The sequence below is a fragment of the Hippopotamus amphibius genome, chromosome 12, assembly GCF_030028045.1.
Source record: "Hippopotamus amphibius kiboko isolate mHipAmp2 chromosome 12, mHipAmp2.hap2, whole genome shotgun sequence".
In the NCBI taxonomy this organism is placed as follows: Eukaryota; Metazoa; Chordata; class Mammalia; order Artiodactyla; family Hippopotamidae; genus Hippopotamus; species Hippopotamus amphibius.
In genome coordinates, this window is record NC_080197.1 from 98374275 (window position 1) to 98400760 (window position 26486).

Genomic DNA, 26486 nt, shown 5'->3' on the forward strand with positions numbered 1-26486 from the left:
CGCCCATGAGACTAGTTTCCCATTCATAAATCTTGACTTGGGAATGCACTTCCTGTTTCCAAGCACATACCCCCAAACAATGGGTTAACTATAAATATAAAATTGGCCCAATGGCCCCTCAGCAGTGTGGACTGCAGCTGTGAATACTTACAGATTGTCCTCTATCTGATCCTACCCTATAAGTAAGTTACCCTATAATAAACTAATCCATTGATTATATGGAGCTGCCTGCCTCATTTTTCAGTATCAAGATACCTTCTCAAGACAAGGAGAGCGGGCAGGAGGGGGTGGACAGTCTGGCAGAGGAAGGGACCAGTGATAGTAACACTGGCTCAGAGAGCAACAGTGCAACCGTGGAGGAGCCACCAACAGATCCCGTACCAGAAGATGAGAAGAAAGAATAAATATTGCCTTGTTTTATGTGTTCTAAATACTTTTTTAAATTAAAAAAAAAAAAAAAAATGTTTTTTGAGTTTTTTTTTTTTTAAAAAAAAAGATACCTTCTCAGTTCAGTGGGTACCTTTTGCTCCCTCGGTCCTCCAACACATAAACTCATATAATTCCCTACAGGAGTGAAGTTATTGTTGAGATTCTCAGATACTAGGCATCATATACAAAAGAAGGAGATAGATGGTAACCAGGGCCATAGATCCAAGGCACCCTTCCCCTTGACCATCTTGCAAAACACAAATGACTTTTGGTTTATAATAATCCTTCCCAATTAAGCTGCATGTGGCTTAAGAATCACATAATCTGCCTACCTGTCAACTCCTTTATTTTATTCCACATAAACCACCAAATACTCCTACTGAATACCTATGGCCTCAGCATCAAATTGGGCAAAAAGACTTGATGTTATATTTCTGGTAAACATAAAAAATGTAACCCAAAGGTAAGGAAGATGAAGCACAGTTGTGTGCAAGGTTATGAGTCCCATAGGGACACAACGAATGCTTACTTTTGCATGCTGGGTTTTTTTTTTCTGAGCAAAAATACACCTACTGTCAGGTCAGTTTTTTCCAATGGATTTCTAGAGAGCTAAATGCTTCCATACTGGAATAGGAAATTTTTTTTTTTTCTAATGATAGTTTTTCTGAGTCTTCCCTTAATCCTACCACCACTTCAACAACCAAGAAACATGCTCTCATTCTCACAGGACAAAGATTAAAAGACTACCAGCTCTAGGCAAATAGGAGAGTCCTCAGCATTTTCTCCAATGTGACTAGCAAAACTCCAAACACAACAATGCCCTGTAGAATTGATCACTCCTCACAGCATGGTGTCAACACAGTCACCTTGCTTAAACTAAGCAGTATCAGTTAGCAGAGTGGCAGAAAGAAATAATTTTCTCAGTTTGTTCCATAGAACATCCAAATTTTATTTTTAGGTACCTGTGATCTAAAGATAGGACTGTCTTCCCCTGATTATTCAATTTTCATTATGCCTATACCAGAAGTTACAGTAGATGTAACATCACTGAATTCAACAACTTAACAAAGAGAAATATAGATCTTGTTCTAATAGCCAGCATAGAAGCTATGCAAACTATCTGTGGAACAAAACAATTAACTTTGTGAAACAATTACCAGAATGTAATCAATAGTCAGTGAGAGGAAGTGACAGTCAAAGGATTGCATTAATGAAGTGTGAGTAGCCGGTTCTATTCTTGGGACAGTCATTTCCAAACCATGTAGCCCCAAGCTGGTCTAATGATGCAAAAATAGCACCTTACCTTTCTGGAGATTGAAGAAACATTCAAACCAAATCTTTGAGCTCTTTCCTTTAGCTTATCCAGATTAACCTACAAAAACATAGGAAAAAAAAATATTAGAAAATCAAAACAGAAAACACAGAAGGCACAAACTATGGTACAAAGCTAAGAGTTCAAATAAACCTATACAACATCAAAGATACCCTATGTGCCAAATTAGGAAACTAAGCAGCACTCATCCGTGCCATTAATTATTAAAAGGCCTCCCTTGGAATGCAGTGAAAGATTCAGCCCTGCCTCCTTCATTCACCAAAGGTGGCAAAAGCCAAAGGAGGGTTTAAGATCAAAGTAGGCCAAACACTACTTGAAAAAGCAAACAAATGTCTAAATCATCACCTCCAAACAGGTCCATCATTCATGTCCAAAATTGTTAATTCCTATACACAGCCTTTGCAAGTAGTTCTTAAAACTCTATCTCCTAGCAAAAAGAAACTATCACTGCAGCTCTCCATTCTTCAGAAGACAACTCTACTACCAGTACCCAATTCAATTTTCTTCCTTTCTTCTTGGAAGTCTTGATATATAAGACTTAAGAATAATTTGGGACATCACTATTACTACTGCTACTAACTTCTACTACTACTAAAACATTTTACTTTCACTTACATTATTGAATTGTAACTCTAAGAGCAGGATTTTATAAAGCTAAACTACTTCACAGCATTTGTTTGCATTTTCTAAACATACTGACAAGTCATAACGGTCCAGAAGGCGTACTATCCTAGTCTTTATTCTCTGGTATTTAACAGGTATTTAACCGTGGTGGCACAGTGGTTAAGAATCTGCCTGCCAATGCAGGGACATGGGTTCGATCCCTGGCCCAGGAGTATCCCACTCGCCATGGAGCAACGAAGCCTGCATGCCTAGAGCCCATGCTCCACAACAAGAGAAGCCCGCACACTGCAATGAAGAGGAGCCCCAGCTCACAACTAGAGAAAGCCTGTGCACAGCAACAAAGACCCAATGCAGCCAAAAATAAATAAATAAATTTTAAAAAGAAAAAAAGAAAATTACCAGTATCTACAAAATAGAACTCATAAGTTGCTTCCACAGATGCTTTTGTGGTAATTAAGAGTTAAACATGATCCAAAGCCACTGGATGAGGCCTACAACTCCAGCACCATAAAACAAAGCGTTAATATGGACTATCCTCTAGTGACCAAAACCTATCCATTTTTTTTCAAGTGGAGTGGTAGGAAGGAAGGTGTTTATAATGACTCTGAAGATGCAGCATTTCCTGACCTTTCAGTACCTCAAACAATTCTTTCTATTCAGGACATAAAACACTGTACTGAAAACAGTCACCAAACACATATGATCTCAGTTTCCTATGATCTGGGGAGAAGACGGAAATTTCTAACTTTAAACTAACTGTATAGAATTAAGATTTGGCTCTCAAGGTTTAAAAAAAAAAAGATTTCTTACCATAGGCTTGGTGTCAGATGACAGGCCTAAAGAAATAAATAAAAAAGTTTTATTTAGTATTCTTAAAAGTCAAAGAAAGTTGACAGTCTTCAAATCAAATTAGACAGCACAGAAATCATATATAGGACAAATGTCCTTTATCTCATGAAGATAAAGAAAAGGCACAGATTACATCTAGAGACCACTTCTGCATTCACTGCTGTTGGGAACATAAAATAGTACAGCTAATTTGGAAAACAGTTTGGTAGTTCCTCAAAAAGTTAAACATGGAGCTTGCCATATGACGTAGCAATTCTACTCCTAGGTATACACCCAAGAGAAATGAAAACACATCCACACAAAAACCTGTATATGAATGTTCACAGCTACATTAGCCATAGTAGCCAAAAACTAAAAAACAACCCAAATGTGCATCAACTGAGGGGTAGATAAAATGTGGTACAGCAGTACGATGTAACATTATCTAACAATAAAAAGAAAGGAAATAATACTACATCCTAAAATGGGGATAAACCTGGAATACATTATGTTAAGTGAAAGAAGCCAGTCACAAAAGACCATGAACTGTATGATACCATTTATACGAAGGCAAATTTACATATAAAAAAACTGAGTGGTTGCTTAGGGGGGCACAGGGAACAAATGAGAAAACTGCTAATGGGTATGGGGTTTCTTTTGGGGGTGATAAGTATGTACTAAAATTAGACTATGATGATCGCTGCACAACCCTGTGAATATACCAAAAAACACTAAGTATATACTTTAAATGGATGAGTTATATGATATATGAATTATATCTCAATACAGCTGTTAAAAAAAAGAGAAAAACATCATATCTGGACAAAACAGCAGAGCTATCCTATTATAACGAATTAAAATTATGGCTTCTTAAAGCCAATGCTCTGTCTTGAAATTATCACTAAGAAGCAAGTAGTATATTAACCTGTAGGCCCAACCCTAATCTAGTCAATAATTATTTACTTAAACTTTTCAGAATTTTATTTTAAGCAATCTCAATATTGTAATTGGTTCCCTAACTTTCCCTGTAAACTTTCAGGTATGGACTCGACTTTTACCATAACCTATGTACTAGGAACTGTTACATATTTTTATATTCTCACTCATAAAATAGTATTTCGTTTTAAATTTTGCCGCATTCTACTCTTTTAAGAGCTACTCTGTAGTTCTAGGATTATATGACTAACACTATGAATGTTATCTACACATTATTTTATTGGTTGATTTTCCTTTTTAGGCTAAGTATTAATTTTAACTTTTGTCTTTCTTCAAATAGCTCCATTTAATAGTATCTTTAAAAAATTTTGGGGACTTCCCTGGTGGTCCAGTGGCTAAGACTTCACACTTCCAAATGCAGGACACCCAGGTTCGATCCCTGATCAGGGATCCCACATGCCTCAACTGAGACCCAGCACAGCCGAATAATAAAAACTTTTGTTGTACCATCACCAATCCTGTTATCTCTCTCTTGATATAACTAAATGTCACAAAATCTTCTGTTTCTGAAGCATGTAGTGGCAGTGACCAGAATTTTGCTGGTCTTTCAAACAGCATAGCAAAAGTCTACAAGATCTCTGGAGAACATTTTCTTAACAGACTTGACACTACTAACAGGTCACTAGGAAGTCTGCATTGGATCAGAAGACTGACTACATTTAAAGTCTCTGAGAACAGGGACTATATTCTTTTTAAAATGAATAACTTTTCCCCCTAATTTATTACAAACACATATTCACTGTAGAAATTTTAAGAACACAGACAAGCAAAAGAAGTCACTCAAAATTCCACCAACCAGAGATAATGAATGTTATCAATTTAGTGTATACCCCTGTAATATTTTTTCCTATCCATACATGCACTTTTATTGGGAAATGGGAACATACTACAAATATTTTATAACTTCCTTTTTCCACTTATCTGTCTGACAAATATTCTTCAGTATAATTTTAAACATCTTCATGGTCTGCTAACCGCACCATGGTACACATTTACTCAACCAATTCTCTATTGTGTATTACAATGTTTCCAGTTATTGATCACTATAAATAACGCTGTGACAATCCTTTTGGCTAAGTCTTTACACATATCCAAGATTATTTCCTTGTAAATTCCTAGAAGGTAAAAGACGCTCTCCTTTTTTCCTTTTGCCACTCACACTAGGCAGTGCAACACTAGACAGGTACACAATAATTACATGCTGATTTGAGACACCAGAATAAAGAAGGTACTAGAAAATTCTCTGAAGATATCCAAGAAAAGGAAAACAAATGTCGGCACTTCCTCCTATCCTCTAATAACTTTAGTACCTTCTCTAAATTGCCCAGGAAGGCTTAAGTACGGTTTTACCTAAAGCAAAGAAGTGAATATAGTAACCTCTTAAAGGCTTCTAGAGCTAACAAGTTTACCCTAATTTGGAGAAAAGGAATCTGTTGTGCCAAAAAAGTAAAAACATAAAGATAACTTTCTCAGAAGTCTCTGTATTTTTACCTTTTGATGGAACTGAAGAAATCCCAAATCTGTAGAAAGAAAAACATGCTAAATTTTAGGAAGCCGTTCACACTCCTGGTTGTCTGTATCCGTGTCAAGTGTACATATGGCACTTCTGGCTTGTGATCTCAAGCCTTGCAATCATTAGCTAATTCTAACAACCCCATGAAAGAGGTTCAGTTGACTCTTTTTCTCACCAAGAGTCCAGAGAATAAGCTAAAAGGTAGCCTTATCAGAACTGGGAGTAGCAGTCAGTTCCTGACTTATAAAAACTCTGCTTGATAATAAAACCCAATCTATAACTATTACATCCAATCAGCAGATATGTTCTGAACAGACCCAAGAGAGTATTTCTTTTCACCAAGGCCTCTGTTCTACTTAAAATCAACAACTATATTTAAAACCTAGGAACACATTCCCTTACCTTCATATTATCACTATCTCAGGTCTAAAAGGCTGGGAACACTCACCTAGCTGCCCGGGCAGCTTTCTTACTCTCCAAGCTCACAGGTACATTGAATCGTTCAGCTCTCTTCTGCATCCTCTAAGTGATAATAGACAAAAGAAGAGAAAGAGAAAAATTCAATTTCTGGTTTCCTTTTTTTAAGACAGAAGTCATTTAGAGGTACTTATCTTTAGAACATCGGGAATAATTTCTTAAGGTCTAAACTAAGTTACACTGACAATCGTAGAGGATATCAGGTTGCATTCATCCCAGGGTTTAACTCAACAGCCCTTTCCAGAAAGCAAACACAAAAAGACTATTATTACATTCATGTCCTCAAAAACAAAAGGGAAGGAATAAAATAAAACCCACATTCTGCATCTAGCCAAGAAGACAAAAGCTGTGTTTGGTCAACCTTTGAAAATGGATCAAAGGAACAGCTTGGTTCCAACACTAGTTGTACTCTTTCAGTTAGAAATGAGGCAGCATTGTCCTATGCCATCTCTACTTTGAAAGTACAAAAAAATCCACAGATCTTGACTGGAACCTAGTTTCAGAGATCTTGAGACAAAATCCAGAAAAATTTCAATCTCACCAGCTAGCTAGTAGTAACTTCAGAGTGACTTCTTTCCTTGTACCTTTTCATCTCTCCCAAGGTACAATCCTCTCAAACTCTAATCTTAGTCTGCAAACATCTCGAGTTACCACTAAGACCAGAATACTATACAGAAAGACTAGTAGGGCCTCAAAGGTGACTATGCCAGCCCAAACATATTCCCAAGTGTAGCTGGTGGGAAAATGTTTCAATACCAAAATCTGTCAACACTGATTTTCTGCCTATGAGTAAATATTTTAAAGTGATGACACAAAATAAAGGGTAAGAAAACAAAGATATACATAGGCTGCTCTTCTGAAAGAATACCTACCTCAGTCTGTGGTATTTCAGATATAATTTTTACTACTTTTTTCTCTGCTGCCCTGGAAAAGAGATTTTTAAAATCAGAAAAGTGATATTCTAAACCAAAACCTTAGAATTGTATAAGAATTCACCTGAATCACGTCCTCTGTCCCATATCTCTCTGCCACCCCTTAGACCAAAAAACATGACGCCCATTAGATCTTTAGTTCCTTGAACTGTCATCTATTGATAAAAAAGTTCAAACAACAGACCAAGCCACTTTGCTAGAGTCTAAGAAAGCAACCAAGAAACAAGTCTGGTTAAATATACTGGGCTGAGGGAAATGCTCAAAGGACACTGGAAATCACTTCATTTACTTTCAGGAACTTTAAATGTACTTCTGGACTAATTACTACACCTCCAACCCTCATTTAAATACCAGCTCTCAATATTCTTCACAATTAATGAGTGCTCTAGGAGGTCTGGTTTCCTTCTTTTACAAATCCCTTATATTTCCCATGGGACTATAGCTCCAGCTGGAACAGTCAAAGTGGGACAAATAAAAATGCCAAAGGGAGTGGGAAGAAAAAAAACTAAGGGGAGTCTGAATTAAGAAAACATGGTAAGTTACTAGTCAAAAGGTTTAAGAGAAAACAAAAGAGGGGGGGACCATAGGGGTGGGAGACAAAGTTCGGAAGTACCCAGGATAAATGGAAGGGCATTAACCCTCCACCAAACAACTCCCATAAAACTGTGGGTCATAACCAGTCTCATTAAGGTCCCTCATTTAGAGACATAGGCGGCTTTTGTTCCAATATCCCGGACACTTTTCCCATTTGATGCCCTGAAAGGTAGTAATGGTTTAATGGCATTTTCAGAGGAAGCAATTCTGGAACAGGAACTTAGTCTCTCCTCTATCCTTTTGTTGGAGGTCCCTGGACTGACAGATAAGCAATGGGAGCCCCCTGCTGACCATAACTAAGTCCTGCAATATTTAACAGCCCGCGTTTGGGGGGGTTGGGGGTAGAATCAAACTAGAAACAGAGGTACCTTTTTGGAGAACCTCAAGCAAAAGACAAAGTGAGGGGATCACCTTTTGAATGTTCAAAGGACCTAAATCAGCCCTGTATATACCGACTTCTAAAGAAATTTCTGATTTCTTTCCATTTCCTAGTCATCTTTCCTTCCCTGACGTTGTGTTTTGTTCAGGCAGTAAGGGACACTGAAGTTTAATGTTTTACTTGAAGTCCAATGCCATTAAAATAGCAGTCCTCTCCACCAAACCACCGGCTAATGACTTCCTCCACATTCCCATCAGTACACCTCATGGCAGAAAGGGAACCGGAGAGACGAAGCTTCCTTCAGCTCTGTTCCAAGTCCCTCAGGCACAATTAAGCTCAAGCAACACACATCATATTCTGGAGCTCATGTGAAATTTCTTCTCTTGACTGAGAAGTTTCTCTCCTACCTATAGTCAAATACAAAACATTCTCCAACCTACAGGGCCCCAGAATCTTTTTGCACATACTTTAGTCTAACCACTACTATCCCTCTAACAAGCAAAAACACAACCCTTCCCACACACACTTTCAATTTCTTTGTTCAGAATTTCCCTGATAAAATTAAAGCCCTCTCAGCAAAAAAATTATATATTTTACATTAAGATAACAAACTACAAATTTTCAAACTCATTATTTTTAACCCACACAGGCCAATTATCATTGTATTTACTTCATCTTCCTTCTCGCCCCGTATGTCCCCAAAACGTCTCTATTTTAAAGCTATCCTATTGGCCATTTTCTCAAGGTATTATATCTAACCATAAAGCTTCTATGATAGACAATAACTAAATGGCATTAGAAAGTAGTAATATTTGATAAAACCTAATAAAACATTAAATGCACAGCCTCTCTAACACAGAAAATCCACTGCTAGAAATTTACCCTTTGGACATACTTGCATAAATATAAAATTAGTTGTATAAGGACATGCAGCACTGTATATTTTGCAATTATGAATAATCTAAATGTCCATCAACAGGAGACTGGTGAAATTACTGTTCATTCACAGGATGGAGTACTATTAGCTGCCAGAAAGAACAAAATTCTAAGTTGATAAAAACTGAATCTAGGTGATGGGTTCATGGGGGTCTACACACTATTCTCCTAACTTTTGTATATGCTTGTGATATCCCATAACAAGCTTAAAAAAAAAAAAAAGAGAGACCTATCACTTACTAAGATAATTATCCCCATTTCACACGGCTGATGTGAAGATTAAGTGAGAATACATGCAAAACACTTAGAACCTTGCCTACTATATAACTAATTTTTTTTTGGCTACGCCACGCAGCATGCAGGATCTTAGTTCCCCAACCAGGGATCGAACCTGTGCCCCCTGCAGTCTTAACCACCGGACAGCCAGGGAAGTCCCTATAACTAATATTTAAATAAGGACATTATATGATGATATAGAAAGATCTCCATATGTGGGAAAAAAAAATCAAGAAACTCACAATATGCATCATGTGCGTACATATGTATCTGTACATACACATACACAGATACCATATAAAATATTCCAAAAGAATACATTGAAAACCTCTGGAAAATTAGGTGGGGGTGGAGACAAGGGTACTTAATTTTTAATTTATATGCTCCTCTATGTACTGTTTGACTTTTTATTAGTACACATATTGCCTTTTATAATTAAACAATTAATACAGCTATTAATACAGCAACAAAAACGTTAAAAGGGATTCAACTGTTCTTAATGTGCTGGAGTATAAGATGGCCAGACATTTGTGGGGAAACCCCAAATAATAGATGTTTATGATCAACCTTGTGGAATAATTTATATAAATCAAGATCTACCTCTCACTCTAGTACTTTGTCCTCCCCCCCCACTGTAAACCAAAAATGAAAAGAGAAAAGTGTTACTTGAGACATAACCTCTGCTCAGCACCCTCCTCCCTTACAAAATTCCTTCTACACAGAAAATCTGCATGATTCTCTACAAAGAAAGAATCATCTATTATGGTAATACAACAAAGGCTATGAGAACTAAATTTTATCTGGGCTTGAAGTCTCCTGGTCCTAATTACCTATTACATAACCCAGAGACAAACTTACATTGCTTCACTGGGACCATGTACTTGAAATGAACTAGACCTTTCTGAAAATGTATGATCTAATGAGAAATGAAAAAGCCAATAGGAATGTATAACAGGTAAATAGAGTGAAACACTAAACAGTCCAGAACCATCTGATCCGTACTCATTATAAAAAAGGGATAGTTACACATCAACAGTTTTTTCAGGAGGTTCTTCCTCTTTGACAGGCAGTTCTATGGGCTTCGGTTCTTCTTCCTAAAATCAAATGAAACAAGATGGTTAAAATAAATCAAGACTAAATACCTGTCAACAGAAGAATATGAGAACTTCAAAACAAACCAGTCTTTCAGAACCTTCGTTGCCCCTTTATGCTCCCCTAACGACTCAGCATTTAAGCCCTCTAATGATTGATGTTCAGCAATGTGATCAAGGTAGTGGCACATTGCCAAGCCAGTGACTAACCTTACTCTCTCCAACTCACCTCTGTTTCATCTCCCAGTACATCTTCTTCATTTGCCTCCTCTTCAGCTAAAGAATATTAAAATATTCAGGTCAAGCCCTGCTACAAAACCATCTTGATCACTGTACTTAGGCTAAAATTATAATCATTTTGCTCTCCCAAAATAAAATTCAATAATGAAGGCAGAAATGATGCTCATAAAATTTGCTCCACATGGAGAAGACAAAACTATATTCTCTATCTAACATCAATATGAGGTTGAACTCTGGTTGGACCGAAGAGCAAAACATGAGGTCAAACTATAACATTAATAAAAAGTAACGTGGCAGAATTTAGTGGTGGGGAAGAATTTCCTAAAAAAGACAAACAAAACAAACAAACAAACAACACAACCCAGAAGCAAAAGCACTACGCAAAAAAAATGATTTTTCAAAACCAGGAAAGGACACCACAGGAAAAGAAACAAATGACAAAAGATACTGGTGTCTAAAACCAACGTGGTAATAGTCACAAGAACATAGAAGAAATGCCTACAAACTAACAAGCAAACGATGAGAGCCCCAACAGAAAAATGGGCAAAGGAGAAACCCAAAGAACCCAATGAACAAAAGAAATGTTTAAACTTCTTAATAATTAGAGAAATGTAAATTGAAACTACTAACAGATTGGCAAAAATTAGGCCTCTTGATAGGACAGTGAAACCCTCATGTGCTGATGATACTTAGAGCAATCCAGAAAAACAATTTGGTGGTGTTTAGCCATACTGAGTACACATTTATGAACAGATATTTATTAGCAACCCCACTCCTGGGTATATATCCACAAAAGACTCTCAAAATGTAATATAAAGGAATATGAAAGTAGTTCAGGAGGCAATATAGGAGTCAGTCACTAGATGAACTAAATAAAATGTGGTGAATTCTATACATCATAGAATACCATGCAGGAATTAGAATCAATAGACTAGATGGACCACTCACTCACAGTTCATACAAATACAGTTTTTTTTTTTTAACAAAATTATTTATTTATTTATTTTATTGGCTGTGTTGGGTCTTTTTTTTTTTTGCTGTGCGTGGGCTTTCTTTAGTTGCGGTGAGCGGGGGCTACTCTTCGTTGTGGTGCGCGGGCTCCTCATTGCCGTGGCTTCTCTTGTTGCGGAGCATGGGCTCTAGGCGCATGGGCTTCAGTAGTTGCAGCACATGGGCTCAACAGTTGTGGCTCATGGGCTCTAAAGCGCAGGCTCAATAGTTGTGGCACACGGGCTTAGTTGCTCCACGGCATGTGGAATCTTCCTGGGGCAGGGACTGAACCCGTGTCCCCTGCATTAGCAGGCAGATTCTTAACCACTGCGCCACCTAGGAAGCCCCCAAATACATCTTAAAAAAACACAGTACTTAGAAAAAAAAGTGTGCAATAAAGTAAGGCTATGCTCATTGCCAATTGCATAAAATTACAGTAGACCAAACAACACTACATGCTTGACAAAGACAAAGAATATATATCAGGGACTTCCTAGGTGGCGCAGTGGTTAAGAATCTGCCTACCAATGCAGGGGACACGGGTTCGAGCCCTGCTCCAGGAAGATCCCACATGCCACGGAGCAACTAAGCCCATGCGCCACAACTATTGAAGCCCATGTGCCTAGAGCCCGTGCTCCGCAACAAGAGAGAAGCCACTGCAATGAGGAGCCTGCACACCACAATGAAGAGTAGCCCCTGCTCTAGCAACCAGAGAAAGCCCATGTACAGCAAAGAAGACCCAATGCAGCCAATAAATAAATAAAATAAATAAATTTATAAAAAAACATATATATATATATCACAGTAGAATAGTTGCCTAAGGGAGCTGGGGTAAACGGAATGGGAATAAAACAGAATAAATAAAATTAGAGAGGGATGATAGCATGCCTTAAATGAAGTGTGTTTTTTGTTTTTTTTTCAAGTGGAATTAGAGACTGTCAGAGCTAGAAGGGACCAGAGATTACCTAGGTTTATGGATTTCAAGAGTAGAGACACTTGTCTCACCAGAACAGACACTCAGCCATGAAAACACTGGCTATCTAAAGTTACCTACTAAATTTCTGGTACAAAAGGAATGAGACCTCAAATCTTCAAAGTCTCAGCCTGATACTTGCTTTCCCATACTTCCTTTAAAATAATTTGTCGAAATAATATCACAATGCCTTTTTAAAAGGGGGGTATTTCTTTTCATTATAACCACTGTTTTAGATGACAAGAGTTTTCTTCATAGAGTTAATCAAAATCTTACATCATCAAACTAAAGGAAAAGAAGAAATCTTCTGTATGGCAGAGCCTAAAAATTAATCCCCTCACTCACATCACTCTTTGCCTCCACAAAGAACTCACCATGCTCTTCAAGATATGCCTGGAGCCTGTTGATGAGATCCTGTTTTATTCCCTTGGTCTCCAAACCACGAGCAAGACACTCCTGCTTCAGTTCAGCAAGCTGAGAAAAAAGAATAAAGCTTTTCCTTAATTTACAGAATGAACTTGGGGGGTGGGGGAGGGGGTGGGGAAGAGGTAGGTCTCACAAGAAAGAAAAAGAAAAGAAAGTTCAACCTCAAACTACTGCTTTTAATCCCACCAAGCTTCTAGGACCATAAAGATGATCCACCTCCCCCTAACAATATTCAATATGCAAGAGGAATTTTGTAACAGATGGGGAAGAACAAACCTACTTTAATAAAATTCTGATCTATTCATTCATCTATAAAATATATATATCTTTAGCTATTTCAGGGGAGGGGGGTGTTCCCAAACAATTATTGTACCAGCTCATATAAGGATAGAATGAATCTTTAAGAATATCTAATTATCTAAAAGCAGATTCTCCTTACTATTATCCCAGATCCTTTACTGCAATCTGCCATATACGTGCATACAAGTCTGACCATCACAGAATCAGGTAGATGTGATAGCTAGCTTAATGTCAACAATGAATCTCTTAAAGGATCTTTGCCAAAATGGAAAAAAATATATAATGGCATGCCACAGAGTTCTACTGATGATTTTTAAATCAGTAACTTGACTAAAGATATAACAGGTACACATCAATTTTGCAGACAATAGGAGGAAGAATTGATGGATTACTGACAGAACTAAAAGTGGGTGGATGGGGGTGTCAGAGGTGTCACTGGCTCTTCAGGGAAAACAGTGAGCCAAAATGAAGACTCAATTTAGAAGAAATAAGGTATACCTACAAAGTGCTACACTTATATTCAAAACTTAAATTGTTAAAAAACCAGATGAACAAGATCTGGCTCAATAATAACTCAAAGAATAAAGATCTCAGTTAGGATTTTAGATGATTACAAGTACAAAGAGGGTTAACAGTATGATTTGCTACCAAAGTAATTCTAGGTTAAGGGTAAGTAAAAAAACAGAATCTATATTAAATGATGTAATAGCCTTACTGGGCTCAATTCTCATTTTAAGGAACATAATGACACACCGATTCAAGGAGAACCACCAGGAAAAGGAAGGTTCCAAAAATTCTACACGCAGATCAGTGCACAAATGGATATTTATCCTGAAAAAAGACTTTACTAATTTCGAAATACAGATCTAAAACCACCAATAGAAGTTAGAAAGCAGATTCCTATAGTAGAACTTTACAACTAAGGGAATATGTTGGTCATCTCTAGAAGGTTTTCAACAAAAGAAAACATTTGGAAACGGAGAGGGAGGCTCTTTTTTTTCTGATTGGGTATTCAGTGAGTGGGACAGGGAGTGATGCTATGTGGAAAAATGTTCCACCGAACAAGCCAATAACACCCTCTATTGAGAAACATGGTAGGTAATCACCCATTAAAAGCGTGGAGTGACTCAAAGCATAATATAGCCTCTGAAGTCAGACTACCTTGGGTTCAAATTCCAGCTTCACCACCTACAGCTGTGTAACCTTGGGTGCGTAACGTAACCTCTCTGTGCCTCAGTTTCCTATGAAATGGGGATAATGCCACAGTTCCTACAGCATAAGGCTGTTATGAAGATTAAACCAGCAAAGGTTTGTAAAGCATTTACAATAGTGCTTGGCAGCTAGTAACACCTTATAAGTATTAGACACTGCGTGAAGGGTTAGACAAGATTAGAATCACTGCTTCTCAGACTTCTGAATTTCCAGATCAATATATTTTTAAATAGGCAGACTGATAGGGCTGCCAACTTTTTATAGCATTCCAACCAAGTTGTGGACCAATACTTTTGTAAAGAAACAATAAAATCAATTACTAGAAAAATGGTCATACACTTAGATATAACAGTGATGTCAAACTGCTATAAAAGTTTCTAAAAGCTTACTTATTTTTTTAGCTTAGCTCATCATTAACCAGTAACAATTAGTTCATGGATGAGCACTGGTCTACAAATGATACAGTGAACAGTATTAATCTAGCATCTAGACTCTAAGTGATCTCTAAGGTCCATTTCTTAAGTAAGAATCTGATCTTTCCCATGCTGGTACTTTATTTTCTTTCAGTTTACTGGAGAACAAATCTTTTGACTTTAGCTACACTTTTAAGAGCTTTGAAAAAAAAAAAAAGAGCTTTGTTGGTTATAAAAGTATTATGTTCACTGTAGAATAGTTTAAAAATTCTGGAAAGTATAGAAGAAAATGAAAGTCTTATGTAATCCTAGCACTTAGAGATCATCTAACATTTTAAATACATCATTTACTGTGTGCAGTGTGTTTAGAGGGTGTTGGCTGTTTGTTTACAAAACAATACAATTCCTTTACTTCCTGTAACTCCTAATCTTCCCCAGAAGAGTCCATTCCTTTTTTTTTTTTTCCTGGTTTAAGTACATTAATACCACTTAAGGAAAAGGAATGTAAATACTCAGGCAATTCAAAATTCAACTTTCTAACATAGCTGTTCCTCCCTTCTCCTTCCTTCCCAAAACTGTGTGCAGACACAGATGAAAGTTTACAAAAACTTCCAGATGACAGGGAAATAGACAGTCAGTGATGGATTTTGCAAAGATGCTGATACAGTAGACTTGAAGCTGACAGATTGGTACAATTGGTTGTTCAGCGTGGATAGCATCCACCACTGTTGACCTCTGACCTTGCCATTGCTGTTGGTCATTGAAATCTCAGCTCTCCGCTGCCTCCCAGTCCCTAACCTCAGGTGTCTGGCACTTTCAGCAGTCTAAGCACCTCAACATCCCCTTCTCTGATCAAATGAGAATGTTACTTATAGTTTTCACACACACTGCTATATTACTTTATTATTATATTGTGGGTTCTGCTCCTACAGTGGGACATTATTTCAGAAGGGAAATAGATGAGTAAAAACAAAATGGCTAAAAAAGAAGTTGTTTCACACATTTCATTTTGGCACAATTACATTAGTAGTAGAACAAAACCCTTTTAAAGCCTCAAATGAGAACTTATAATATCAAATCTTACCCACTTTTACATGCATTTGACTTTAAAATGTTTTAAAAGAGCATATTGGGTTGGCCAAAAAGTTCACTTGGATTTTTCTGTAAGATGACTCTAGTAGTGCTTAGCTGTCTTTCACTTCATTCGTAACTATTTTGTTTGATTGTATTGTGACAGCTTGTCATACGAGTGTTCATTAAAAAAGAAAAAACTTATCAAAACTGGTGAATTTGAATATTGAAGATGGAAGAAAAAAAGCAACATTTTTGGCATATTATGCTTTATTATTTCAAGAAATGTAAAAATGCAGCTGAAATGCAAAAAAAGATTTGTGCAGTGTATGGAAAAAGTGCTGTGACTGATCAAATGTGTCAAAAGTGGTTTGCAAAGTTTCGTGCTGGACATTTCTCGCTGGACGATGCTCCACGGTCAGGTAGACAAGCTGAAGTTGATAACGATCAAACTGAGGCATTAACTGGGAGCAATCAATGTTACACTACGCGAGAGATAGCAGACATACTCAAAACATCCAAATCAAGTGCTAAAAAACATTTGCACCAGCTTGGTTACGTTAATTGCTTTGATGTTTCGGTTCCACGTAAGTTAAGCAGGAAAAAACCTTCTTGACTGTATTTCCAAATGTGATTTTCTACTTAAATGTAACAAAAATGTTCCATTTTTAAGACAAATTGTGACAGGCGATGAAAAGTGGATACTGTACAATGATGTGGAATGGACAAGATTGTGGGGCAAGTGAAATGAAGTGAAACCAACCACCAACCACACCAAAGGCCAGACTTCATCCAAAGAAGGTGATGTTGTATATATGGTGGGATTGGAAGGGAGTCCTCTATTATGAGCGCCTTCTGAAAAACTTAATCCCAATAAGTACTGCTCTCAATTAGACCAAATGAAAGCAGCACTTGACGAAAAGCGTCCAGAATCAGTCAGAAAACACATAATCTTTTTTTTGGTTTTTTGTTTTTTTAAATTTATTTATGGCTGTGTTGGGTCTTCGTTGCTGTGCGGGTTTCTCTAGTTGTGGCGAGCAGGGGCTACTCTTTGTTGCAGTGTACATGCTTCTCACTGTTGTGGTTTCTGCTGTTGCGGAGCATGGGCTCTAGGCACGCAGGCTTCAGTAGTTGTGGCATGCGGGCTCAGCAGTTGTGGCACACACGCTTAGTTGCTCCACAGCATGTGGGATCTTCCCGGACCAGGGCTCGAACCCATGTCCCCTGCATTGGCAGACGGATTCTTAAACACTGCGCCACCAGCGAAGTCCCAAAACACATAATCTTCCATCAGGATAACACAAGACCCACATGTTTCTTTGAAGACCAGGCAAAAACTGTTACAGCTTGTCTGGGAAGTTCTGATTCACCCACCGTATTCACCAGATGTTGCACCTTTGGATTTCCATTTATTTTGGTCTTTACAGAACTCTCTTAATGGAAAAAACTCCAATTCCCTGGAAGACTATAAAAGGTACCTGGAACAGTTCTTTGCTCCAAAAGATAAAAAGTTTTGGGAAGACAGAATTATGAACTTGCCTGAAAAATGGCAGAAGGTAATGGAACAAAACGGTGAATACGTTTTTCAATAAAGTTCTTCGTGCAAATGAAAAATGTGTATTTTATTTTTACTTAAAAACCAAAGGAACATTTTGGCCAACCCAATACTTAAAAAGCAAGGTATACTGAGTGAATTGTATGGTATGTGACTTGTATCTCAGTAAGGCTGTTTAAAAAAAAAAATTATGGAACATTGTATATAAGATACTACTATTAATGTAAAAAATAATGTACACATACATACCACTCATATAACATGTGTACACAAGATGCCTGGACAAGAAACAGAGAAGTTAACACTAGTTGAATCTGGGAAGAAGTTTGTTGAGGACACATGCAGGAGGGAAACTTTTTACCATATACTCTTTTACACCTTTAAAATTGTGAAGTTCAGCATGAATCACCTATTCAAAAATTAAATTTTCACTATCAATCTAAAAATCTTATTTTTCAGTATTAATAAGGCATTTTTCATGCCACCTATCCAATCAGCAGAGAAAGGACTGATCAACTGACTACATTATACATTTGACATTAACCATTCATGGCCCCGTGATTTCTACTAATTTACTAATCTTGAATTTTGATTCAAATCTTTTTCATGTTATCTCTCAACCTGGTTTGTAAACCTTTGAGGACAGAGACATTTTATATCATTCATAACATTTCATATCATAGGAACTCAAATTTCAAGTATTAATACATGCCAGGCAAAAGGCTAAGTACTTTGAACATCACTTCCTCATTTAATCCTCACAACATCTACGTGGTTGGTATTATGACTGCATTTCATAAATTAAGAAAATGAGGCTAAAGAGACTCAATAATTTGCTAAAAAAAAAATCACCCAGCTAGAAAATTGTGGAGCCAATATGCCAGCTCAGATCTCTCTGATTTAAGCCCAATTTTAAGTACCAACATGAAGGACTGCTTTCATGTGCACACTCTCTCTCTCACCATTCTCCTTTTACCTCTCCTCCTCAGCTTCTTCACTAGCTCTTCTTCCACCCAACCCTCTCATAAGGGAGGTTATATTCACTAAGACAGATATTCACTAAGACATTCACTAAGAAGACTTTGGCCTTCTTATCTTTCCACTTGTCGCAAAGGCTTTTTCACTTCCCAGAATCCAATTACTGGCAGATCCTGTCAGCTCTATACCTTCAAAACATATCTAGAATCTAAGCCCTTCTCGTGTTTCTTTCATAGATTACTGTAAAAACTCTTCAGCCCTTGAACCTCATTAGCGTTTATTCTGAACAAGGTAGTCAGATCTTTTGACAATTTAAATCAGAACATGTCATTTCTCTATTCAAAAATCCTCCCTTGGTCTCCTATCTGATTAAGGGTAAAAGCCAGAGTCCTAATGATCACCTCTCAGGTCCTCCTACAACACTCTGCACAAGGCTCACTCTTTTACTTCCTTCAAGTTTTTGCTTAAACATCACCTTCTCAATGAGGCCTTTCCCCAGTCACCCTATTTAAAATTATAATACCCTTCTCTTCCTCCTGTACTCCCTATTCCCATTTTTGTCTACAAATCTTATCACTATTTGGCATACTATAAATTTTACTTATGTACTGTGCCCATCCCTAGTAAAATACAAGCATATATATATATATATATACACACACACACACATATGTGTATTTATATTTATACAGGCTCCATTACAACAAGAACTTTGTCTGCTTTGTTCATTGCTGTATCCCCAGTGCCTACGGTAGCTGGCACATGGTAGGCAATTCATAAATACTTCTGAATAAGTCCCAAACCTTTATTATCAGTTCCCGCTCTTGAGCAAGAGACCTACATTTCCAAATAACTACTACATATCTCCAAATCAATATCTCAAGATATTTATGCCCAAAACTGAACTTATCTTCTCTCCTGCACAAGGACTGGCTTCTCCACCTTCTCCCAACTTAGACTAAAGGTATCACTACTCGGAGTCATCTTTCATTCCTCCCACATCTAACTGGTCTATAAATACTTACAATTCTACATCCTAAATTTCTTTCAAATTCATTCCTATTCTAAAAGCCACTACCTTATTTCAGGTCTCAGTAAGTTTATTCACTTGATAAACAGTTATTGTGTTCCCACTGTGTGTCAAGCATTATCTTAGATACAGGAAAATAATCATAAGCAAAACAGAAAGAGTTCTTGCCCACAAGGAGCTTACAATCTAGTAAGGAAACAAAGCGAGGCAATCAATGATCATATACATAATGTTTAACTGAAAAAAAAAAGTAGAGGGTCCTATAAAAGCATTTAAAAAGTGGTCTGGGGACTTCCCTGGTGGCACAGTGGTTAAGAATCCACCTCACAGTGGTTAAGAATCTGCCTGTCAATGCAGGGGACATGGGTTCGATCCCTTGTACAGGAAGACCCCACGTGCCTCGGAGCACCTAAGCCCGTGCGCCAAAACTACTGAACCTGCGCTCTAGAGCCTGCAAGCCACAACCACTGAGCCCGCATGCCACAACCACTGAAGCCTACCTGTCTAGAGCCTGTGCTTTGCAACAACAGAAGCCACCGCAATGAGAAGTTGATGCACCACAACAAAGAGTAGCCCCTGCTCGCCGCAACTAGAGAAAGCCTGCGCAGCAATGAAGACCCAAACCAGCCAAAATAAAATTAATTTTTAAAAATGTGGTCTGACCTTGTGTGTAGATGGACTGAACCCATCCTATGCAAGGGTCCCTTGGATAAATTATGTCTGACTGATATCTGAAGGGCAAATAACAGTTAATTAGACAAAGGTATGGGGGATGGGGATGGCAAGAGCACTGCAGCCAAAAGCATGTGTAAAGGTTCTGAATACTAAGGTAAGGAGAGGCAGTCGTGCACAGTGATTAAGAACAGGAATTTTGGAGACAGACTGCCTGGACTTGAGTCACCACTTATTAGCTGCGTGACCTAGGGCAAGTTTTCCAACCTCTGAACTTTCGTTTTTTCTCATTTTTCAATGGAGACAACACAGGCATTTACCTTACTGCCTTAGGATTATTGGGAGAATTAAATCAATTAATGTATACAAACAGATCTGACCAGTGTTTGCCACACAGTAAATGCTATGTAAATGTTATCAATTAATGAACAGCCATTCTGAGAAATGAAATAAAGCCACTGTAGCTGGAGTGTGAGAAACTAAGCTGGAGAGATTGGCAGGGATATAATTAAAGGGTTTTAAGCAGGAGAGTGACTACTCTAATAAAAATCTAACTGGTGAAATTTCTTCCTCTCCAGACCCCATCCTTCTTACTGCCCAAAGAACACAAACTGGGAATTCCCTAGTGGTCCAGTGGCACTGCCGAGGGCCTGGGTTTGATCCCTGGTCTGAGAACTAGGATCCCGCAAGTGGCACTGCAAAGAAAAAAAACAAAACAAAACAAAAAACACAAACTGATCACATCAGCTCTTCCTTTCCAGTTTCCAAAGGTTCCCCACTTTCTGCCTACATGACAAAAACCAAACAACTTACACAGCTTAGAAGTCCTTTTCAGTATCACTCCAATATACCTCCAGTCACACAGTTCACCTACTTTCCTTTCCAGACCATCTTCAACCACCAACATATATGCACTTCATGCTTCAATATTACAAATGTTTCACTGTTCTCAGCACTCGGACACGAGTACACCTTTCTTGTTCTCTCCTCTGTAGTCTCTTTTCTCACAACTGACTGGAAACCTGGTATTATTACAGTTGAGGACATTTTCACCCACAATTCAGTCTCTCTTTCCAACTGTGTTTGGAATGACTCCATTTCTACAAAAATCTTCAGAAATTTGCAACTGATGTGGATTTACATATCAATTCAGGTAGATTATATTTGTCCTCCTACTTCAAAGCTTGTTCCTTTCCTCTGAGACCCCACACTTAAGCCCTGCAATTCCCTTTATAAAAACGGAAAGATTTTTTTTTAAAAAAGAGATAAACCTCAGGTCAACCCAAAAGTCAGGATCACTCCATCAAGACCAACAGTGGAACCAAACGTTAACCATCCTGGAAGTCAGAATTAAAGGCATGGGTTCTTAACCAGAGGTCCATGGACTCCTCAGGGCTACAAGGTAATTTTATGAAGCCCCTTAAATCGCATGCAAAGTATGTGTACATGCCTTTTTCTGGGGAGAAGGTTCATACCTTTCATCACAGTTTCAAAGATATCTGTGACCTCCAAAAGGTTAAGAAGTGCTCTAGAGAAAAAGCAAAGACAAGCAAATACGATTAAAAAAGTGAATCGTTTTTAGGCTGTCAGGACTGCCTCATGTTCTCTAAGACTATAATACCTGAAATCAGGTCAGAGGACATTATCCAATCAAAATCAAATTTAATACAGAACTGACATAAACATATTTTTATGGAAGGCAGAACTCCATAATCCAACACAAAATCCATAAAGGCAAGTCACAAGTCTGGTGACTTACTCTAGGGGTTTCAAAAATGGAACTAATAGGAAGAAAATATTAGATCTTCTATTCATATTTCCTTTTTATCCCATTCGTTCAAAAATTCCTTCTCTGTGCTCATTTTATAACATACATCACTACAGTAGTACATAATTTTTTACAAGTAAGCATATGTATAATGGAAGTAGTTGCTCAACATTTTTTACTTCTCATTCTATTAGCAGACCACTGATACAATCTACACATTTCAGTACCACCAAATTAACAGTAACTCCAGGATAACACAAAACCCCACTAGTACAGCTTAGAATCCAAGAATAACAAACCTATCAGCTTTCACAGAAAGTCTAATTGGTGTCAACTAATAAGTGATTACAAGGACCTCTTTATACTCTTACTCTCCTTACCCTTTTTTTAAAAAAAAAAAAAGCTCATCAAACTTTAAAGGATCAGTTTTCAGCTTGGGCTAAATCAACCTGGTTTGTCAAAGGTCCCCAGGATGTGACCAAAACACGTGACGGGAAAACTACTTGGGAAACCACAAATGGACAACTAATCGAGATATTTTCTTAATTCACCCTAAAAGAAACGATTCTTTTCTTCCAGGAAAATAATAATCTAAACACGAAATAGCTATCAAGATTCCCAAGACACAACTTCACACGGCTTCTGTGACTGAGTGTCACCCAGTGGTGAGACCAAGAGATGCAGGGTCCATCGGCGACATGAAATGGGACAGAAGTAACCCAAACCTTGGAAACGTTTTTCCAAAATATTAGAGCTCTGAGTGACTTGTCTCTAGGGTGGTGGAGGGCAGGGCGGGGGGAAGGCTGGCGGGCGCAGAACCGCGTTGAAAGAACTCGAAAAACTTTCCAATCCGGGGTATCTGTGCCTTCACTACCTCTTAAGGTCTCCTAAAGCCCAGGCCTCGAAGGGGACGCCCATCTTCGGAGGCCTCTCCTCAGGTTTCCAAGTCTGCCTCGGGGGCGTCACCCCACCTAAAAAGAACCGGAGTGGAAGCATTTTCTGGATCACGTTTGAGACCTAGATAAACAGTAATACACGAAACCGCCATTATCTGCTACCGGGAATCTCAGCTTTGGACAACAGACAGGGAAGCATCAACCCTGGGAAGAAAAAGGGGTCCCGGGCCCCGCACGGGGCCACGGGGAGGGGACCACTGACGTAATGCAGTCTGACGAGACACAAGAGCAGAACAGGTTGAAGGCACTACACAACCCGGTGGGAAAGTGACGGACGACACTACACTGGAGATGAATAACAAGGGAAGACAGTAAAACCCTGAAGAGAAATGGGAAATTCAGGAAGGCGTAGTGGGGAAGAAGAGAGGCACAAAAGAACAGAACTACGGCGGGAGCCGAAAAACGGAGTGGAAAAGCCTGCAAGGAGAAGGCGCAATCCAGCCGACAGAATTTAGTCTCCGGAAAAGTCCGACTCGGCCCTCCCCTCCTCACGGTACCTTCAGCTTATGGAGCTCCACCGTCTCCGTCGCCATCTTGTTGCTCCTCCGCTCCGCCTGGCCCCCACCCGCTGCCTCCGCCTCCGCCTCCGCCTCCGCCTCCGCCTCCGGGAGCTCCCGCCTCGGCGCCGACAGCCACGGCCGACCAATCGCTGTGGCTCTTACTCCCGCCTCCTACCATCAACTCTTTCTATTAGTCAGTAGCTGGCGTCGGCCCTCACTCCTCCCGGCGGCTTTCCCCGCCTCTCTCAAAAAGTGGGACCTGGAGAAGGGCGGGTTCGGCACCTTCCGAATGACGGAAATGGGAACCAATTGTGCGTCCCCGTGGCGAACCGCTAGCCAATGGGTGGTGGCGGCGCTGACTGTGCTCCACCAATAGGGAGAGCGCAGAGGGGCCGGGGCGGCTGCTTCCTGGAGACCGCAGGTGTAGAGGTGGGCGCCGCGCCCCGAGCCGGACGGGCTTCCGAAGGTGGCAGGTAGGGTTACAGGAGACTGAGAAGGGGTAGTAAGGAAAAATGGTGAGAGGCGAAAGGGAGGGGAGGGGGGTGTGGAGTGGCGGCGAACAACAGACCGAGAAAGGAGTGAAGACAAGCCCTGAGGGAAGCCGATGAAGGAGAGAGGGAGCCTGGGAGGAGCAAGGGGCAGATTCAATACTAGGTTTTAGGGAATTTTAGGTAGAGGGCGGGCCAGAGTTGCTTCCTAACCAGGCGTCATCAACTTTAGGGCGAGCACGATTTTAAAAGGGCCAAGTTCAGATGATCAGTGCCGCCCTGGAGTCGGGACTAGGGCTCCATCTCTCGAGACACTCACCTCACGTCCCTTGCTAGTTCAGTGCAGAAGCCCTGGGCACATTCTTGCAGCACCCCACACTCGAGAGCAAGAATTAAGATGCTGCTTGCTTACATGCCAAGGAGATGAGAGACAAACGGGCGAGCCCCAGTGGGGAAGCTGGTTACTAGAACAGATTAGAAAAGGTAGCTTTACCCCCTCATCCCTCCTTAGTGGTTCCTTGTTTCCCATGACCCTCTTCTGGAATTTTGGGTGTACGCAATGTCTTCATGGTTCCTTAACTTCTTCAGGAAAGTAAAGTGAGATGCTTCTGTTTCCCTTGCTCCTTGAAGTGCGTCAAGCCTATGCTTACTCCTTCAAGTTACAGTTCAAGCGTAAGGATCAGAAGATTACCATAATATGTCTCTAAGATGTAGAGGGGACTCTTCTTGCCGTCTCAATTTTTTCCCCAAGTCTTCAGTTTTTCATTTGTGCATGATGGAGAAGTTCTTTCATTCCCAATAGTGTTTGGGGGATTTGGGCTATTCAGGTGACAACTTGGAGGAACAGACTCACAGAAGGGTTGAGAGGAAATTAAGTTGGACTCCTGCCTGATCCCCCATTGTGGTAGGATGAATGTGGGGGTGGCACACAGCGAAGTAAACCCCAACACGCGAGTGATGAATAGCCGGGGCATCTGGCTGGCCTACATCATCTTGGTAGGACTGCTGCATGTGGTTCTACTCAGCATCCCCTTCTTAAGCATTCCTGTCGTCTGGACCTTGACCAACGTCATCCATAATTTGGTGAGCACTAAACCATGCCCTTTTACCCACCCCAGGCTTTTCCCAATCAAAACCAAAATACAGTCACCAATTATTTGGAGATTTGTCTTCCTTTTGGGGTCTTAGCATACTTCTTGGGCTGAAGGACTACTTTCTGCCCCCCTCACACTGCCCCCTTCCCTCCTCCCAGGCTATGTATGTCTTCCTACATACAGTGAAAGGGACACCCTTTGAGACCCCTGACCAAGGAAAGGCTCGTCTACTGACACACTGGGAACAGATGGACTACGGGCTCCAATTTACCTCTTCCCGAAAATTCCTCAGCATCTCTCCCATTGTACTGTGAGTCCAGGGGGAGATATGGGAGATGCTTCAAAAGCCAGGTACAAAGGTCGACAGGGAATCTTTAAAAAAGCAGACTTCTACTCACTTAGACCCTATAGAGATATGATACACTAGGTCTACATCTAGAGAGAACAGTAAAAAAGTAGAAGACAGTAATCAAGCATTACTTGCTGCTTCCCTAGTGGTAAAGGAATGGAGAAGGGACTGAGAAAAGATAAAACACCAAGTAAAACAAATTACTTTACACTTCCAAAAGAAGTAAATAAATAAAGGCAGAACTGATGGAAACCTGTGAGAAGTGGAAGCAAAGAGGATCTAACAGTCATACAGGCTGAAACTGCTTCAGCTGTCATTTGCCACCTGTCATTAACAATTGAAAAAGAACACTAAGTTATAAATCTCTAGTTAAAGGTGCTAATTATCTCCCCAACCCCAAAGTAAATATTGTTAATACAGGTGGAATATTTTCAGATATTCTAGGACTGCATGCAGTAAAACTGGTCATTTAAAGTAGAAGAGAAAGTCACTGAAAAGACCTGAATATGGACAGGGAAGGCCAACTTCAATCAACTGATTTCTTCTCTCCCCAGCTACCTCCTGGCCAGCTTCTACACCAAGTATGATGCAGCTCACTTCCTCATCAACACAGCCTCACTGCTTAGTGTACTGCTGCCCAAGCTGCCGCAGTTCCATGGGGTTCGTCTCTTTGGCATCAACAGATACTGAAGGATGGGGCTGGGGATGCTGGAACAAAGGGCTGGAACATCCCTCCTTTTCCTATATTGTCTTCTATATCTTGAAAGCCTGAGAACTGTACAACCTTTCCCAAACTCCCACTGGAAACTCAAACTTTCCCAAATTTTCATTGGAAAATGGGGTTCCCTGGGCCCAGCCCTGCTAGGAGTAGGTTTCTTTGAATCAGGAAAGACAGGTGAGGTAAGGGGCAAATCACTCTCCACAGCAGGAAGCCATTTTGGGGCAGCTTTTTGATTAAGTTTTTCCATATCATCCATTCCCACCACCTTCCAGCTCTATTTTACTGTGTATTTTCCTTATAATAAATATAATTTTTTTCAGACATGGCTACAGTTTGGTCAGC

At 39.5% G+C, this 26486-nt stretch overlaps 2 protein-coding genes across 11 annotated transcripts in view; one reads left to right on the plus strand and one right to left on the minus strand.

Annotated features, from left to right (window-relative positions):
* SARNP (SAP domain containing ribonucleoprotein) overlaps positions 1–23833 on the minus strand; it is a 48478-nt gene extending 24645 nt beyond the window's left edge. For 3 of the 7 annotated variants that reach the window (XR_009048570.1, XR_009048571.1, XM_057704217.1), the window contains exons 1-9: positions 23490–23832; positions 12986–13085; positions 10638–10684; positions 10344–10411; positions 7073–7124; positions 6172–6245; positions 5702–5730; positions 3197–3222; positions 1733–1801 (exon numbers count right to left, since the gene is read on the minus strand). Coding sequence is in view for 4 of the 7 variants with exons in the window: in XM_057704217.1 (XP_057560200.1) it covers positions 1733–1801; positions 3197–3222; positions 5702–5730; positions 6172–6245; positions 7073–7124; positions 10344–10411; positions 10638–10684; positions 12986–13085; positions 23490–23525 (501 nt within the window). In the remaining 3 variants the exon portion in view is untranslated. Of the gene's footprint in view, positions 1–1732; positions 1802–3196; positions 3223–5701; positions 5731–6171; positions 6246–7072; positions 7125–10343; positions 10412–10637; positions 10685–12985; positions 13086–23489 lie in introns of all 7 variants that reach the window. The other 4 variants (XR_009048572.1, XM_057704218.1, XM_057704215.1 and 1 more) reach the window with 3 other exon arrangements.
* A 46-nt stretch (positions 23834–23879) lies between these two features.
* ORMDL2 (ORMDL sphingolipid biosynthesis regulator 2) lies at positions 23880–26463 on the plus strand. Of its 4 annotated transcripts, none has more exons than XM_057704220.1 (4): positions 23880–23965; positions 24808–25063; positions 25233–25384; positions 25978–26463. In XM_057704220.1, the coding sequence occupies exons 2-4, from the start codon at positions 24890–24892 to the stop codon at positions 26111–26113; spliced, it is 462 nt and encodes a 153-aa protein (XP_057560203.1). In that variant the 5' UTR covers positions 23880–23965; positions 24808–24889; the 3' UTR covers positions 26114–26463. The 4 variants fall into 4 exon arrangements, with proteins under 4 accessions (XP_057560203.1, XP_057560204.1, XP_057560205.1 ...); XM_057704221.1 differs by having other exon boundaries at positions 24889–25063; XM_057704222.1 differs by having other exon boundaries at positions 23883–23965; positions 24783–25063.
* Positions 26464–26486: the final 23 nt, after the last annotated feature.

Excerpts from the sequence above, each read along its gene's own strand:
- ORMDL2 (XM_057704220.1), top strand. The coding sequence starts at position 24,890 with ATGAATGTGGGGGTGGCACACAGCGAAGTAAACCCCAACACGCGAGTG. Across the intron at positions 25,064-25,232 it reads CCAACGTCATCCATAATTTG|GCTATGTATGTCTTCCTACA; the intron begins GTGAGCACTAAA and ends CCCTCCTCCCAG. Across the intron at positions 25,385-25,977 it reads AGCATCTCTCCCATTGTACT|CTACCTCCTGGCCAGCTTCT; the intron begins GTGAGTCCAGGG and ends TTCTCTCCCCAG.